General features: G+C 34.5%; 1 protein-coding gene across 3 annotated transcripts; it reads right to left on the bottom strand.

Annotated features, from left to right (window-relative positions):
* Nucleotides 1–3011: 3011 nt before the first annotated feature.
* On the bottom strand, nt 3012–11411 carry LOC128559375 (uncharacterized). Of its 3 annotated transcripts, none has more exons than XM_053550721.1 (4): nt 11171–11411; nt 10287–10992; nt 8182–8301; nt 3012–5144 (listed from the first exon to the last, which is right to left on the bottom strand). In XM_053550721.1, the coding sequence occupies exons 2-4, from the start codon at nt 10972–10974 to the stop codon at nt 4795–4797; spliced, it is 1158 nt and encodes a 385-aa protein (XP_053406696.1). In that variant the 5' UTR covers nt 10975–10992; nt 11171–11411; the 3' UTR covers nt 3012–4794. The 3 variants fall into 3 exon arrangements, with proteins under 3 accessions (XP_053406696.1, XP_053406695.1, XP_053406697.1); XM_053550720.1 differs by having other exon boundaries at nt 10287–11056; nt 11171–11410; XM_053550722.1 differs by having other exon boundaries at nt 10287–11056; nt 11368–11386.
* Nucleotides 11412–16990: the final 5579 nt, after the last annotated feature.

Genomic DNA, 16990 nt, shown 5'->3' with positions numbered 1-16990 from the left:
ATTTTCTGATAATACTTTTTCAGTTTCTTCAGTACTATACGTCTTTGTAGTACTTTCCGGTGATGCTTTTGCCCTTTTTCACCGGCACTTTTATTGCGACTCCTTCACCAGAGAAGAAGATTGCATACAAAACCTTCTTTGCACTTAAAGAACGTTTGGCAATTATTGGGCGTTTGCTGTGTTAAGTGGCCCAGATCTTATTGCTAACCTTTCTGACGGGCTCAAAATAATGGACCCAGGTTTCATCACCTGTGACGACATTGGCAAACTGCTTTTTGTCATATTTTGGAAACATTTGAAGCAGCTTTTTGGCCACTTTAACTCGTTGCCTCTTTTGCTCATCAGTCAACAGATGTGGCACCCATCTAGTAGAAATCTTTCTGACTTTCAAATGCTTCTTCAAAATAAGGTGAACCGTTGATAGTGATATGCCTACCTTTCGTGCAATATCACGAACTGTAAATCTGGCATCTCCTTCAATGATTTCCTTTATTTTGGAAACGATTTCTTTACGAGATGCAGATTTTGGCCTACCTGATTTCGGTGCATTTTTGATGGACTCTACACCAGACTCAGATTTCTTTTTCCACCGCCGAACTGTGTCATAAGACACACAAGAAGGTCCATAAGCAGTAGAAAGTTCAGTCATCAGCTGCTTCAAAGAACAACCAAGTTTTGAGCGAGCTTTGATGTAAGCCCGTATTTCATCTTTCTTGTCGACGCCATTACCAACCATTTTTACTACAGTGGTCAATGATTGCGTGTATTCAAATGGCAAATTTTATGTCTTACACTTAGTCTAACATGTACATTTATACACCGTTGTGTAGGTATTGAATAACCCTATACAGGTAGGTATTGGTTTTTATCGTGCCCCACGTGGATATCGAGCTAGAGGACAATAAGCGATTGATATCGAACACTCCTCGTATTAGAATAAGAAACGCGGAAGGAGTTTTCCGCCCGTTTCTGTGCTTACTTTGTAGCTGATTCCGTCTATGAGTGAATGGGTACTGTTGATTAAAGACAACTTTACACACCTTGGGCAAATAGGTAAACAAAATGCTTAGGACATCGTGTACATATGCTTTAATTTCAAGCACCAGACACCAACTAGATTGGAATAATGCCTTCTTTTCACTATATTTCCTCAGCAAGACAAGTCATCCCGTCTTAGATCCCCCAAAAAGCAATGAATAATCAGCCATTGTTGCAAATATTTACTTACAATAAATTTTCTTTAAAAGAATTTCAGTGCCTTCAGTTGAACAGGTTGTTTTTATAATATTATTTTTCGAGGTTATACGCAACATTTCAGCAGACGCACTGTTGAGCAATACCATTTTGTATATTATCATATATGATGAGTCAATTTTTGGTAAAATATATAGAAAAATACTTCGTTCTTTCCCTTCACCAAGCTATTGTGATATCGACAGAGATAATTCTAAATACTAGTATAGTTTGAAAGGAAACTTACTATCAGTGTATAAGAAATAAGAGCCACAAACACCTTATTAAGCTTTAAAAGATTGTTAAAACGACCGTTTTTCCAACTACAGAAACTCCAAAATGGTATCTTGCAGGAGAAAGAATTTTTTCTTTAATTCATGCAAGGCTTAGAAACGCGTGCAGTAATTTGAATTTTCATTTATTTTGCAAACCATCTGTTTCAGGACTCAATCTGTTCTTGTGGAGAAGATATTGAAGACGTTAAACATTTTCTTTTCACTTGTACGAAATATACAAATCAAAGGATTAAACTTTTCCACGATCTAAGGCAAGTTCATCCTTTAAATACACAACTTCTTTTAATTGGTAATTCCGAATTGTCATATGAAGACAACTGCAAAATATTCTGCTCAGTCCAGCATTACATGAAATCAACCAAACGCTTTTGAGACTCACCATATTCAGCAGGCAATATCATTCAATTTATTTATATATAATTATATAAGTTTATTATTGACAAGACCCCAGTTGTTTCTTTTTTATGTTCTTTTTCCCCAAATGTAGTACATGTATGTTAACGCAGTTGAATTGCATCTTTTTTGTACTCTTACATCTTTTGTACACTGACTAGTTGTACTCTTACATCTTTTTGTACACTGACTAGTCACAAATATGTTTGTCTGTATAAGTCACATGTACTCGTTTCTCTTTTTCTAAGTTCTTTTTTCCTAAATGTAGTACATGTTAATGCAAATTAATTGCATCATTTTTACTCTTACATCTATCTATACTATTACCACTAGTCACAAATGTGTTTGTATATATACACACGTACTTGTACCTTATACATATGTCAACTCTTTTTTTTTTCTTTTCTTTTTTTGTAGCTATGACATTGTAAATTTATTATTTACCACACATGTACTTGATTAGTTGTCATTGTTGTAAATAAAATATTTAGATATTTGCATTAGGGAAGACCCGTTACTAATGTTGCGAGAACTTGTGGGTCGACCCTTTTACCTATTATATGTACAACTGACGTAGTTATCTGTTTATATATGTATATATTGGCAATAAAATATGTTTGAACTAAGAAATAGGCTGAATCCTATGCAATCTTGTTTTCCCAAACTGTTGAATTATGAGTTTTTCACTCGCTCGAAAAAATATACCTAACTGTCGTGTTTCTTTTAAAGAGGATCAGACATATGATTACTATATAAACAGCAAAAAATACATTGTTACGGTTGATAACGCATAGCTTAAACCAATCTCTGACAAATGTGTTAGGGAGACGACACTTTGGTTCAGTAGTTAGAGCATTTGACTTTAATCCATGCGACCCGGTTTCGGATCCCGCCTCAGGCACTCGGGAATGTTCATCATGAAATGTTATCCTCTTCAATTTCTGTTTCGCCCAAAGTAGTAACAAGAAATATCTTTAAAAAAGATGGTCGGCGAATTGTATTAAGACAAGAAAGTTATGAGGTTTTCATATCATTTGTGTTATTCTATCATCTATCTAACATTTTGAAAATAGCAAAACTAAACACAACTAAACAATTTAAATGGTTCTCTTTTAATTTTTCACACAGTTCTCGTAACGGTGCAATTTTGTTTCGTTTTTTTTTCTATGTCGAATAATTACAGCAGTGGTCTTGAAGTCTGAGTGAAACAAATAGACACTGTCGTCCAATCAGGCAGAGTGCTGCATAAATCGTTCATTTTGATAAATTATCTATAATGCGTTATCGAGTAGTCTGACTTGCAAACTGAAATCACGTGGCATGGTCACGAATTCGTTATTAATACGGCATTCGCCGAAAAACAGACAATTTAAACAATTTGAAATGCAGCTGTTTTACTGAATCGAAATTTCTGACTGAAGATTTACATGGCTGATTCAATAATAAGATATTTAATTTTTCTAACATAGAACAAAACAATTATAAGTATATTAGGGTAAAGAAGTTTTATGTAAACATGTATATAAAATATAATAAGTGTAATGCTTGACACAATGCATTTAGTAGTATATACTAATTTATGTCAGGTCGATTGTGAAACCACTCATATAGATCACACTTGACATCAAATCTTATTTAATCGATCGCTAGAAGAATGCATATATGATAGAAGACAAGTCAAAACGCTAAGCAAAGGATCTAATGGTATCATTTTTCACGCCTTGGGTTGAACCTACGGTCTCCAGCAAATATGTCGGACGCAGTCAATTTTCTTCAGAAGCCCGATTACAACTATACTTTTTACCATGTTTGTTGTATATTAAAGACCTTCTTCAAAACGCTGTCAATTAGGCTACTGCTGGGAAAACAACTTTAGTGGTAATGTGTGAAGATATACAGCAATAAAATGGATAATACCAGAAATTGAGGAAAAAACAACAGTTTGTTGGAATTATCGTCGACATAAATTTGTGAAAATTTCACAACACTCCATTGAAACAAAGGCGCTCCTTAACTACAACATTGACCAAACATAAGGCTGAGGTCTAAATTTGATCAGTATCAAGCATGTTGTTTTAGCTTTAATGAAACTTCCTTCAATTACTTAACTTTAATTTCCATATAGTCCCATTGCAGATTGTCCTATTTGTCATGTCACTGATAAATATTTTACCCCCAGTTAGTACTGGGTCATTGTCGACTGCGAACACGGTTAAGTACTTGTAAATTGTATAGCATCGAGAAATGTATTAAATCTTATAAAATAAAATCACATCCACTATTAAAGCATAATGTTTCTTGTACCATATGGCACATAATATATGAAAACAAAAAAGCTCTTTGACGTGACATGACCTATGACCAAGTTTAGAATCATACAGTTGCTTCATTGTTATTTTCTATTGTATAGGTGGATGCCAGGTAGGATTAATATTTGTGTAATTTGATTGATCTAAATTATGACCTGCCATGAACAGTCTCAATGGAAACCAGTCTGTTCTTTGTTCCTATTTTGATTTAATTAAATACTAAAATTATCAACTGAGAGGTTCATATGATGTGATAAAATGCTGTGATATATAAACAGAACGAAGAAAAGTAAACAAGGTGAAGATCTCCACAACACACACTATTTGGTAATATGTCATGGTAAAATCCCCATACCTAATACCAGTGAAACTAATAACTTTATTTGCAAATAAATTATATTGATGGGAATATACTTGATAGGGCTTTATTATATATAAATCAGAGGGCTTTGCCACAGGCGTCACAAGTGTGAGATCCACGTTTTGAAACCTATGCCACGGTGTCTGTTATTACCTTTTACTTGTTCTATAAGAGTGTCCTTGTACCAAGTTCTTTGTTGGTGTCACGAACTCTCTGATGGCTTACGTTTGCAGTCTGTCTTTCTCTGATTTGCTTTTTCGCGACATTTTTGGGATGCCAATGCCTTGATTATTTTTGCATAAGGTGTTACGCAGTTCACTGATCCACTTCCATTTGGGCATTTCCTTCCTACGGTAAGTCGAAGAAAGCGTGATTCACGATTTGCAAAATCTCTAATCCAAGATAGCTGAAAACTGTATTTAACTCTTTTTGTGATCGGATCTTCAAAGGAAATATCGTTATTCCGTACTACCAGTATCATTTTACCTTCGATACCACACGGCTTTGCTAGACCTGATGGTTCCACCTCCACTTCAAATTCTTGCACCAGATCTTTAGAAATACAAAAAATTGTAAATACTCGATTGATTGATATATGTATATTACTTTATTCAGGCAAGAGTGGCAGAAATGTCTGAACTAATGTGTTATGTAAAAACTACTTACACTACTTGCCCCGTATCTACAGTTTACACAATACAAAGCTAAATATCCTTCCAATTGTAAATTGTGATAAAAATTATATATTCGATACACATAAGAAAAGAAACGAACAACACCACATCAAAGTTTCATTTATATACAATATTGTTTTCTTTATCCTGTTACTAATTTTACAATCTCATCTTAGTTTAAAAAGTCGCATGAAATATAATAGTCATATTTATAAGTAGGGCGGACTTTACTTTCTCGAACTAAAGATTTATTTTAAGACATTTCATTTTGTAAGGGATACACAAATATCGGATAATGTTTTCCTCCTTAAGTATGAACGCGTTATGACATCGTTGTAGGGAGTTTTTTCCTGATAAAGAAATTTGCTTGTTTAAATTTAAAGTGTGGAATGTAGCTACTTATTGCAATACTGCATTGATTGTAAAGGGTAAGTTTTAAAACATGTTGAATTTATAACAAAACATTTTCAATGTTTGAGACATATGCTTAGTGTGATTTAAAAGATTAAAAGACAAAAACTTGGCTGATATTTCGCAGGGGCGAAGAGGAGATGGGCGAGGGGCTTGACCTCTAAGTGTATGTGAACATTAGGGCCGAATCAGCATCAGCTGCTACCTGACATGGTCACTCATCCTTTATTTCACTTTGAGCATCGTATACATGTTCATATTGAGTTAAAAGTGTACCGACTGTATCTACTCTGAATAACCATCTAGGATTCGAAAGAATGTGTACCTTTATGAAACACTTTTAGATACGACTATTTCGTTTGCCCCTTAACCCTAAAGCCAGCTACAATTTCTAATAGACCAGACATTGTGTATGCAGTTGAAATGCATTTATCTAGAATTTATAAATCATGCTTGCGCTCATTATGGATTCATTTAGTAGGATAAAGGAATTATCTAAATTTGACTGTAGAAGTATCATTATTTTCTAACCTTTCAGAAGTCAACTTTTTATGCAGAACTAAGATCCACTGAAAATGGATTTTGCTTTTTGCATTTTCTGCCTTGGAAATTTTAACCGAGAAAGCTGCCTTGGTGTGCCTCTGTATGGCCACAGTATTGTTTCTAAAGGCGCTGAACTGTCCAAAAGTGTGACCCTTTAAGCAACTCGGAATTCAAATGTATACATCTGTTAACAGACGATTGCTGTGTAGAGTAATAAAACAAATGTTTTATATACTGTTAAATATTTATGTCAATCAACCTTTTCTCTCTATGATTTGGTGTTGTTTTTTATTTTTATTTCTTTCTCAAAATGTGAATGCGCAATGTTCCTGATTTTGTTAAGCTGACCTGCATATGTCATTGTAAGAAAAGCACCTAAAATGCTATTAAATGTGACTCATTTTTACAATGAATCATGTCGAATAATTCAAGTTAAAGTTATTATTAAGGTCTTGTTATCTTAGTTGAGCACCCAAAACACATTGGAAATAAATAAATTCAGAAATTATAAGCACTGTAAGCACTTTTGCCTCAGTACATTCTGGTATCCATCATATGCAAATGTAAAAATCAAAACTATATTGAAGTTAAAAGAAAGGCTCAACTGTAAAAGTAATTAAAGATAATATAGGGGCAATTGCAAAGAATAGAAATCAATAAGAAACTTGAAGGGTTTTTTTGTTTTGTTTTTTCTTACAAAATCATATGTCTCACCCTATGTTTACCTTAAGCTCTTGCGGCCATTTTGTGCAGCAAAGCGGAACGTGCCGGCGATATGCAGAACTAGGCCTGTTACTGATCATTCCTGTGATGTTTTGTCAAAATCCAGCCAGCAGTTTGAACTATGAAAGCCGGACAATATTTTTATATTTTAGAACTGGTGGCCATTTTGTGCAATAAAGCGGAACGTGCCGACAATTGCACAGCTAGGCGTGTTACTGATTACACCTATGATGTTTTTTGTGAACAGAGTCATTAAATTTTGCTACAATGTTTTTTTTGTATGTTTGTTTCGGGGTTAATGCCGTTTCAAAATGTATTTCAGTTATGTTATGGTTGGCAGTTAACCTAACCCGTGTTGTGGATTCAGAATTACTACAAACCTGTTATCCACAAACTGCCAACTTCCCTGATGAATCACAGGTGGAGGACGAATGATTTAAGACTTTATGTGTTTTTCAATTCGTAACGGAGAACATACGCCACGCTGACGACCCCGCGATTCGTAGATCTGCACTCACGCTATTGAGCTAAACGGGCTGGTAAAATTATGATTGGATTAAAACGTTTAAATTTGTTTTATCACAAAAAGGTTAGATGAGATGAACTACGACAGTCACTGAGATATTGAATATTGATGAAATTTTCATGTGAAAGAAATAGAAAAGAAGTAGAAAAAGATAGACCGCCCAACACAACATTAACCAAAATGTTGGAGGCTCTGTTTGATTTAGCATGTTCATGGTGGTGTACTCAGCATTTATCTATGTTAATAAATACCAGAATATAATTTTGAGACACCCGCAGATATTCGTAAGGCGGTGAACATGAAACCTTCCATGATACCAAGAGTGTAATTCCGTAGAAAGGGGTGTATGTTCCCAAGTTAAAATAATGGTTTTACCCTAAACGAGAAATCAAAGGGACTGAAATTAAGAGAGAGGTGGTCTCAGGTTATTGAGCCTGCAAGTCACAGCCACTGCAAAGAGACAAAATTAAAAAGGCGGTACTGTATCCAAGGGGTGATTAAACAATACATAAAGCTATTGAAGCGGGAGTATTGGAACTACAACCGCAGCAAAAATGTCTTGTTGAACGATCTGAAGTGACTGGAACTTTAACATTATATTGCTATTTTATGAGAATTCTTTTCCATACTCGATGATTAAATAATATCATGTAAACAATATGTAACCGATATCATAGTATATTTGTATGTCCACGAAAATTTCATAAAATACCTCTAATTTCTGTTCTAGGATCTCGCATAGATGGCCTGACAGCCTGTTTGGAGTTTTCTTTTTCAGCTGGCGCTAAACCTGAAGGATCTGTATGATCAAACTTGTGTACTTTGGAGTGTACTGCAATGGAAATTTTCTTTCAAATATACAGAGAAATTTGTTAAAAATTGTCATAAACAGATTCAGTTAACAGTTTCGAAGTAACTTTAATATTGTCCGTGTCTTCAACATTATCAAACAGACATGTCGTTTTCCAAGGAAGCGATGTTAGCATCATAACTCTTTAACTCTTTCTAAAAGGTGTTATATTGTGAAATAATTGAACTTAAATAAGGAATCGAATCAAATGGTATGTGTTGTTATTAATTTTATCAAACTTTTTCAAATACGTGTATTATGAAAATTAAGACTCACTTAATAAAAAAATTTAAAATATACATAATTCCCTTGTCAATATCTGTTAATATATTTAATATCGAATACAACGTAGATTAGTAATGTAATGAATCCTTAATGAGAAGCAGTAATTAAGGACCTTTTCGATTCGTAAATAGATATAAAAATGAATGTTAGTATTAAGTTTACTGTACTAGGGATCTGTTTGTGGAATCTGATAAATGCATTATTATCCATATACTTTCAGGCTATATTGAATCTTGTATGAGACCACGTTCTTCCATTTTTAAAACTAAACCAGACTTAGTTCCTTTTCAAAACGAATAAAATTATATATTGAAAATGAACTTTACCTGCTGTTGGTGCAATAATATGGCAGCACATACAACAAACATTGTCGGTACTAATCTAGTTTTCTAAGAATGATTGTGTACGATTATATAGCAAAAGCACGGTCCTTTGATACCTCTATGTATATTTGTATCTTGTATTGAATAATTTTATCTCCACCATTGTCACACGTTCTCTGTATGGAGATTTTGCCTTGAAGATCACGAAAAACAGGCATAAACAGCATTTCTATAACCAGTATCATAAGCGACTGAAATAATTGTGCAGCTAGAACTGAAATAACCTTTTTTATTTACTTATTTTTTTTTATTTTTTTTTTTTTTTTTTTTTGCGTTTTTTTTTTACTCTAACGTCCCAAATTAAGATTTTAAAAGGATATTAATGATAACGTAGGCGCCTCATCTTACCTTTAAGGTTTTCGATGTTTTACTCGTATCACAATACATGGTGCAAACGAATTAAAAATGGTTCGTTTTATGAAGCGTTCTTTTCATAGTCAATTAAGTTTAAAAAACATAATTAAAAACAAAATAAGATGATAAAATGTTTTACCCGGCCTCAATATAGTCACTTCCCCTTGGAAATTTTTGAAACATATACAGTGCTCCCTCTCTACAACAACAACCTTAGGAAGATGGAAAATTTTATTGTTGTTTGGAGGGAGTTGCGGAACATTTAGAATATTTTGGAGTTAGTAGCAAGTGTTGTTGCAAGGAGAGAATAGTTGTATTGTTGTTCAGAGGGCCGCTGTAGAAAGAGATCACACATGAAATGGTGGTCTCCGGTGCGTTTCTGGTCTACATTTTGAGAAACAGGATGGGGTACTGACTTCTTTTAAGAATTGGGGGGGGGGGGGGGCCCCCCACGGAAAACTTTTGAGTAAAGACATGAAATGGTGACCTCTGGTACATTTTAGGTTAAAGTTTTGAAAAAGTATTGGATGCAACTTTAATGCGTATGCCTAATGGTCATTTTCAGTCACCGATTTGGGGACATGGGTGGCATGTATCCGGGTCTGATATCCTGTCAAGTTTTAGGACAGTACAAAATGATGATTCAAATATTCTTTATATTGACCTTAAGACATGTTTTCAATCTTTCTATCAATGATTAACAATTTATCTTTACTAAAACTTTGAAAAAAGAAATATTAATGTAGCACAATACCGCCGAATATCGATTTGTCTTAGAGTAAAATGTCAAACCATTTTATTATAGCAACAAAAAATGTCTTATCTTAAAAATTTTGTATTTCAAAATAATTATAAAGATGTACAATGAAGCAAACCAATTATTACTGAAACATGGAGTGTGTTTCTTTTAATCTCCTCCAGAGTTAGAAAAATATCCGATAATACCTTCTGAAGCGCTGGATAATTTGGATGTTATATTTGCTGTTTCTATTACACTGTACTCCACAGTATTTCTATGTCCAAGCGAATCATACTCATTGTGTCCTTGTTCAATGCCACAACCAATGTATTCAGTTGATCCCTGGTACATATCAGACTTTATATCTCCAGTATAGGTAGCAGAGTCCTTTGTTGTTTCTAAACGTATAATCTGGCGAGAATGTTCTGTGAAAATATTCATTTTAGAATTGACATCTGATCGTGCATCCTTTCTCGTACATACGTCTTCCTTTATTTCGTCATAAATAGAAACTGGATACAATTTATCAGCTGACATTTCTTGAATAATTGGAAGCGATTCATTGATCGTATTGTCATCACACTCAGTTTTAACTTGTCGGCTAATTGGCTGTCTGCTCTCCGTTTTCTTACTTCTATAGCCTGAGTCGTGTGACAAGTCTTCTACCTTCCAAAAAGAAAAGTCGCCATTTTCATCATTGCGTATTTCATATAACTGGTCATCTGCTATTAAAATGTTTTCGTCAGTTACAACATCTTTCACATTGTCAAGAAATGTAAGACGCTTTGTCGTATTATGAGTCTTTAATATCCAATACTTGGCAATTTTTATTAAACCAAATTCGGAATCGTTTCTTTTTGACTGTCCAGATAAACATAATTCGTTGGTTGCCATGCTATATGGGCTGCTTCACTGAATGAACATAATATTATGTGAATTTCACTTGTAAGCATTCGTCTCAAATAATATTTTTCATCTGAAAAAAAATCACATATCATATTTTTAATTTTAACTACTTTCTAAATGGGTTTTAGAAGTTAATCAATCACACGCACTAATATTAATACAAAATTTGATAACTGACATTTACCTGATAAGATTGGCTTTTAATCAAAATAGAAGTATGTTTTACTCCTAAGCTGAATGTTCCAACTACAACAAATGTACTGCTGTATATACTTTTACTGTAAAATTAACATCGGCTCAAATTTGAAAGTGCTTATTTTATCTAGAACATATAACTTCAAATAAGGAAGATATCAACAAAAGTAAAGATGCACAATATACTCCATAATAATGCAGATCACTTAATCATTAAACATGCATGACTGAACGGAAATCCTTTTGCTGATTCATCTAATATCACGACATCTTATCTCAAGTGTACTTCATAGGCGTAGCCAGAGCTTCAGAAATGATACGCACGAGTCACAAAGTGCCGAGTGGGGAGAGTGTGGAGGTGGTTTTCCACTCTCTCTGGTGGGGGTCCGGGAAATTTTGGAAATTGAGATAAATAATGGTGCAATCTGGTGCATTTTGAGGCATGTAATACAAGGGGACTTCGGCGATTAAAAGTAAATATTTCCAAAATTCTAAGTTACACTACCCCATCCCCGGAAAATTTTGGATACTTAGACAAAAAATGGTGCATTCTGACGCATTTTGTGGCATATACAATGTAGTTCAAGGGGACTTCGGACTTTTAAAAGGTTAATATTTCGAAAATTTTAACCACTGAAAGTACACCCATACACCCATAGCTTTCCCCGCGACATTTTTTTTCTGGTACATGCTAGGCAGTTATTTGCGATTCAATTAAAACGTAAGCTAGTTAGTACAAAATGTCTCATTTTAAATCTATTGACACTTTGTGTTTCATTTTCATATTATATGTGATATTTATAATTCCTAATAACAGCTCTGTCAAAAAATGCATAGAAAATTAAGTTTTATAAGTAAGTATTACTCTTCTCGCATCAGTTCTTTTTCATTAATATGAAACATTTTCAATTTGAATATCAACCCCTCATACGTCATTTTGTCTGTATTTATCCGTAAAATTATCAAATAAAAAAGTAACGTGTCAAGCTTGAAACCATATACATCTAAATAAGGCAAAAACTGTCTTTTTGTACACTGTTTAAAAGCTTATGAAATAAAATATAATGTTTAGAACGTGTTGCTGTTTCCTACATCTGCCTTAAAGACGTCTAGCAAAGTCTGATTAACGGCATGTTAAGTCTCAGCCACACTTCACCGTTTAGCGTTAACGGATAACAAAATTTTCAATCCGTTCGAGTCCGTTCGCATGTGTTTCTTTTCCGTTTCTCATGCGGCGTCTGCGCTCCTTCTCCGGCAATGTTCGTTACATCCGGTGAAAGATTTTGAGCATGTTCAAAATTTGGAACGTACACCACCGTACAAAGTTGTCCGTTAGATGTACGGTAACTATGCGCTGATATGCGTTTTGTCCGTTACTTATGCGTTCCCTATTCTGTACTCGTTCGGTTAGCATCAGTTCTTGTTCGGTTCGCATCCGTTTTTGTCCGGTGGTCCTGATTCACGACCGGACTATTACTGGACATGCAACGGATGTAACGTAAGTTCAACGGACGATAACTGACAAGAACGTTTTGTCATGCGTTTTGCTTATGTTTCACACGATAAAAGTCCGTTACTAGTAAGGTGATATCCGTTATTTGAACGTCGTTCGTCCTAAACATGTACGTTAATCTTGTGGTCGTTGTGTGTTTTATGCACCCCATACACCGGTCGCGAGAGCACCGAGCAGCAGCGGGGGTGCATTTCGTCACCGGATAACTTTTTGCCGCAATTTGTCTATTCGTTTGGCGTCCGTTAACGCTATACGGTGTAGTGTGACTGACACATTACTATTGTTCCAAAGGACAACAGTGGTAGGAAAAAGGCTGTGTTTATAGGTGGATGTTGATTGTGAATTCTGGCAGATCTGGAATAACATCAACAAATGATGCGCGAATGTCTCTGCTTATCTAGGATAATTAAATCTCCGGGCACTTTGACATGATGACACTTCACCGTCCTTTACATTTTGGCAGTCAGGTTTGAAGATATCCGACATGGTGTTTATGTTAGTTATGTTGTGAGTTGATTCAATAATACAATGGACTTCACACAACATGAATACGGTTTTAACAAATATCCGGCTATATGAAACAATTTTAAATGTCCTGATTGTAGCCATTCATTTTTATTTTTTTTTTTTTGCTTTGGAAAATTAAATGGTCATAGCGAACGCAATTATAGCAAATTACTGGGTATAAAGAACAATTTCAGAGCATAATGTTAAAAAACTCATTCTAACAATACCTGTAATTTTGAACCCCAGATCAGATTTTATAATTTAGCATCGTGTTTCATACGTATGCTGTTGTGTTTTAATTTTATATGCTATATTTGCGACCATAGTATGATTTATAATTGTAAATAGAAATGCAGAACTTGTAATAAACAGGAAATATATCGAAGCAAACTATTTCAAAAAAGTTATGGACACACATTCTTCGGTTAACTTCCTTACCTATTTTGATTTTCAAAGGGTTTTAGGAAGCTGAAAGGTGTTCCCTATTGCATTTTCTCTCATGAACAGACTCTGTCTACTGTTATTCTGCAAGGCTGCATTCTTTGCTTCGAAAAGATCTTTTCAAAGATTCTGTTGACTGTCATATCAGCAATCTTTAAGTGCCGTGTAACGGCCCGCACTTAATTCTGTATTATGATATTTTCTGGTCATTTGGGATCATGGAGTCCATTGAATAGATGAGTAATCTAAAATAGAGTAAGTGCGAGGTTTGCATGCCCTTTACGCCACCGTATGGCCTATAATTGTGTCGGTGCGACGTTAAACCCACCAAATTAAATGAAATAAATCTATGCTCTTCCGGTTAGCTTAAAAGTAAGGGCACTGATCTACAAATCTTGGGGTTGTTATTTCCATCCTCAGGCCATGCGTATGTTCTGCGCGAGTTTATGATAAAATTGTTTCTGAAATCATTCGTCATACACCTCTGCATATGCACTGGTAAAGAATTTAGGAATAGTGGTGTAGCAAACTGTTTGTCGTTACATAACTGAAATATTGTTGAAAAGCAGGCAGAAGTTAATTCTGACAAAGGTATATATAACTTGTCTGTCCTTGCAAAGGATACTACTATGAGTCTGGTGGAAGAATCTCTGCATCGGTGATGGAGGGGTATAAACATGTCTCACAACCGGATATTACATCAGAGTTCTCAACGTCGAGGAATTTTCAAAAAACAGCTTTTATGTCCTCGTTTCAAAATGTCCTAATCGTAGCATAAATACCGGTATGCACTCTGCGAGAAATTGTCATACGTTTACATCATCTCTACCACCTCCCACACCGTATGACTACTATTCTTGTAATTTCTTGTTGAAACAGCATAAAATATCACCTTTCTATAAAATATAGTGATTAAATATGGGGTGGGGATGTTCTTTTTTCTCTCATGAATCTTGAATTTACTTTTCTTTGAAAATGTAACCTCCAAGTGTTATCAGAATTGATTTAAAATCTAATTTGATTCATTTGTATTGGTTTTACCAGTACTGCTGAGATCTTTCTGGCAGAATCGACCGTATGTCAACAGCCAGTTAACAAGTATATTACTTTTCCGTTGCTTTATATATAATATTAATGGATATGTAATTATGTGAATTATACTTTATAAAAATGTCCAATGAACACGTTATTGACCTAAAACATCAGTTTTCAGCAAACTTTACAAAAGGTTTTAATACCATAATACTATTTGTTTTTCATCGGTTTTGTCTGAGAAAAGGTTGCATACGCCACTCACTTTACACATGTTACGTTGCAATTACACTACACTGGTTCTTTTGATTTAATTAATTCAAAAACATTTAGAAATCTGGACAAGAAACAGATCATGTTAACCTTTAAGCTCTAAGTGTGACCTTGCATTTAGAGCTTGCGCATGACATGTCGTTGTTATGGAGAACACTTGTGCCAAGTAATTTGAAAAATCTCTTTATCAATGTTAGAGTTATAAACTGAACAGAAAACAGGCTGTTAACATTTGACCTCTTAGTGTGACGTTGACCTTAGAGATGGGGGTCTGGGTCTTTTTTATTATGGGGTACATTTATGACAAGTTATTTCCAAATCCCTTTATGGATGACAGAGTTATGAACCGGACACGAAGTGTGACGGACGGACGTTCCTATAAATGGGTATTATATAGTTACTCTTTTGTTCTCCCTATTGTTCTCTTTGCCAGGTATGAAAAATAGCAACCATAAGCTTAACGGAATGAATATATCAAGAGAAAAGTACAGTTACCTATTGTTCCCATAGCCACCGTGAGCACGGACGGATGCAGCCTGTTTCTATGCATCCGTTTCTTTTTCGAAAAAGGCGAGGGAAAAACATATGTACGAAAAATATTGGTTATCTGATATCTATACTGAGAATTAAATTAGCAATAGGCGACAGCAGCATCCAGTTTCATTTACATTGTGCAAGGGTTGATCAGAAATTATATAGAACTTTAATTATAAAATTGTATGAGTAATATACCACATTGTGAATTGTACAGAATATAGTTTCAGATATTAATTATTCTCTTCTAGCAAAATGAACTAAGCAGTGCAATCAAAGTGCTATTTCTTCTCATCATTGTAACAAGTAAACGCCGGAGTGAAGTAAGCCAATGTATGTGTAGTTCCTTTTGCATTCAATTGTATATATTTCAAATATCATAAGGGCATATTTGTGTAAGTAAGTAAGTAAGTGCAGTTCTTTATTTTTTGTCAATAGACAATGAATAAAGAACTGTGAAAAAAACACACAAAAAAAAAAATTATACAAGAAAATATCTTTTAAACCAGTATGATTATTGCATTTCAAAAAATACAAACGTGTAATTCATCAGCTGGGCACATACCTCGTCTTAGTGGATTCTTCTGAAGAAGTTTCTTAGAACTCCAGCAAGTAAGTATAAGTTGAGAAAATGAAAACATAGTACCTAGCAGTGTCGGGCATCATAAACAAACTGAGACTTAAAAACACCCATAGATATCCGCCTTACATGGAAGCGAGTTATATCGTAACGTGCAAGATGGCTACAATTCCGAACAAGAAATATCTTTAAAAAAGATGGTCGGCGCAATGTAACTGAAGCACAAGTTATATATGGGCAGAAACTTGTATTTTAAATCTTTTGGCAATGTTGAAAGGGGTCTCTGTGAAGTTTTGTATAAATGAGGACAGTAGTTCTGAAGAAGACTGTGTTTAGAAATTGTGGAGGGGCACACGACGGACACCAAACAATCACAAATCTCACTTTGAGCCTTTGGTGCTTAACAGATGGTAACAGTAAGCAAACAATATTGAAATACGTTCTATACTTTATTTCTGGAATTGTTGGAAGCAACATGAACCCTTACCCTACTTCAGCTTATTATCAAATTTGTCTATCATTCAGAATATGTACAGTACTGTTTTCACCAGAAAGATTAATTTAAAATTTAGAGTCTAAAATTTAATAGTATCAGACATGTTGTTGCAGGTTAGTAATGATTTTCACTGGTTAGAAATTGTTGCTGTATTGCAGAGTAAGAGTTAATGACTGTATAAAACAAATAACGTTTTTGTAAAAACAAAACTTAAGGAAAGGAAACTTAACGAAACAGAAATAACTTAACAAGAAAACTTAAAAAAAAACAACAGAAATATGTCCGGATGAGCGGATGAATATTTGGTTACGCAAACCTGTTCAAGTGGTACGCAGACAACCCGATGGTGCTGTACTTACAGAGGTTATAGATGACGAACGCGTTGTCTTTTCACTCAGTGTCACACATGACTCAGAGTGAAGCATTTTCAGTC

This window comes from Mercenaria mercenaria, chromosome 9, assembly GCF_021730395.1.
Source record: "Mercenaria mercenaria strain notata chromosome 9, MADL_Memer_1, whole genome shotgun sequence".
Lineage (NCBI taxonomy): Eukaryota > Metazoa > Mollusca > Bivalvia > Venerida > Veneridae > Mercenaria > Mercenaria mercenaria.
This window is presented reverse-complemented; position numbering and strand designations above follow the sequence as displayed.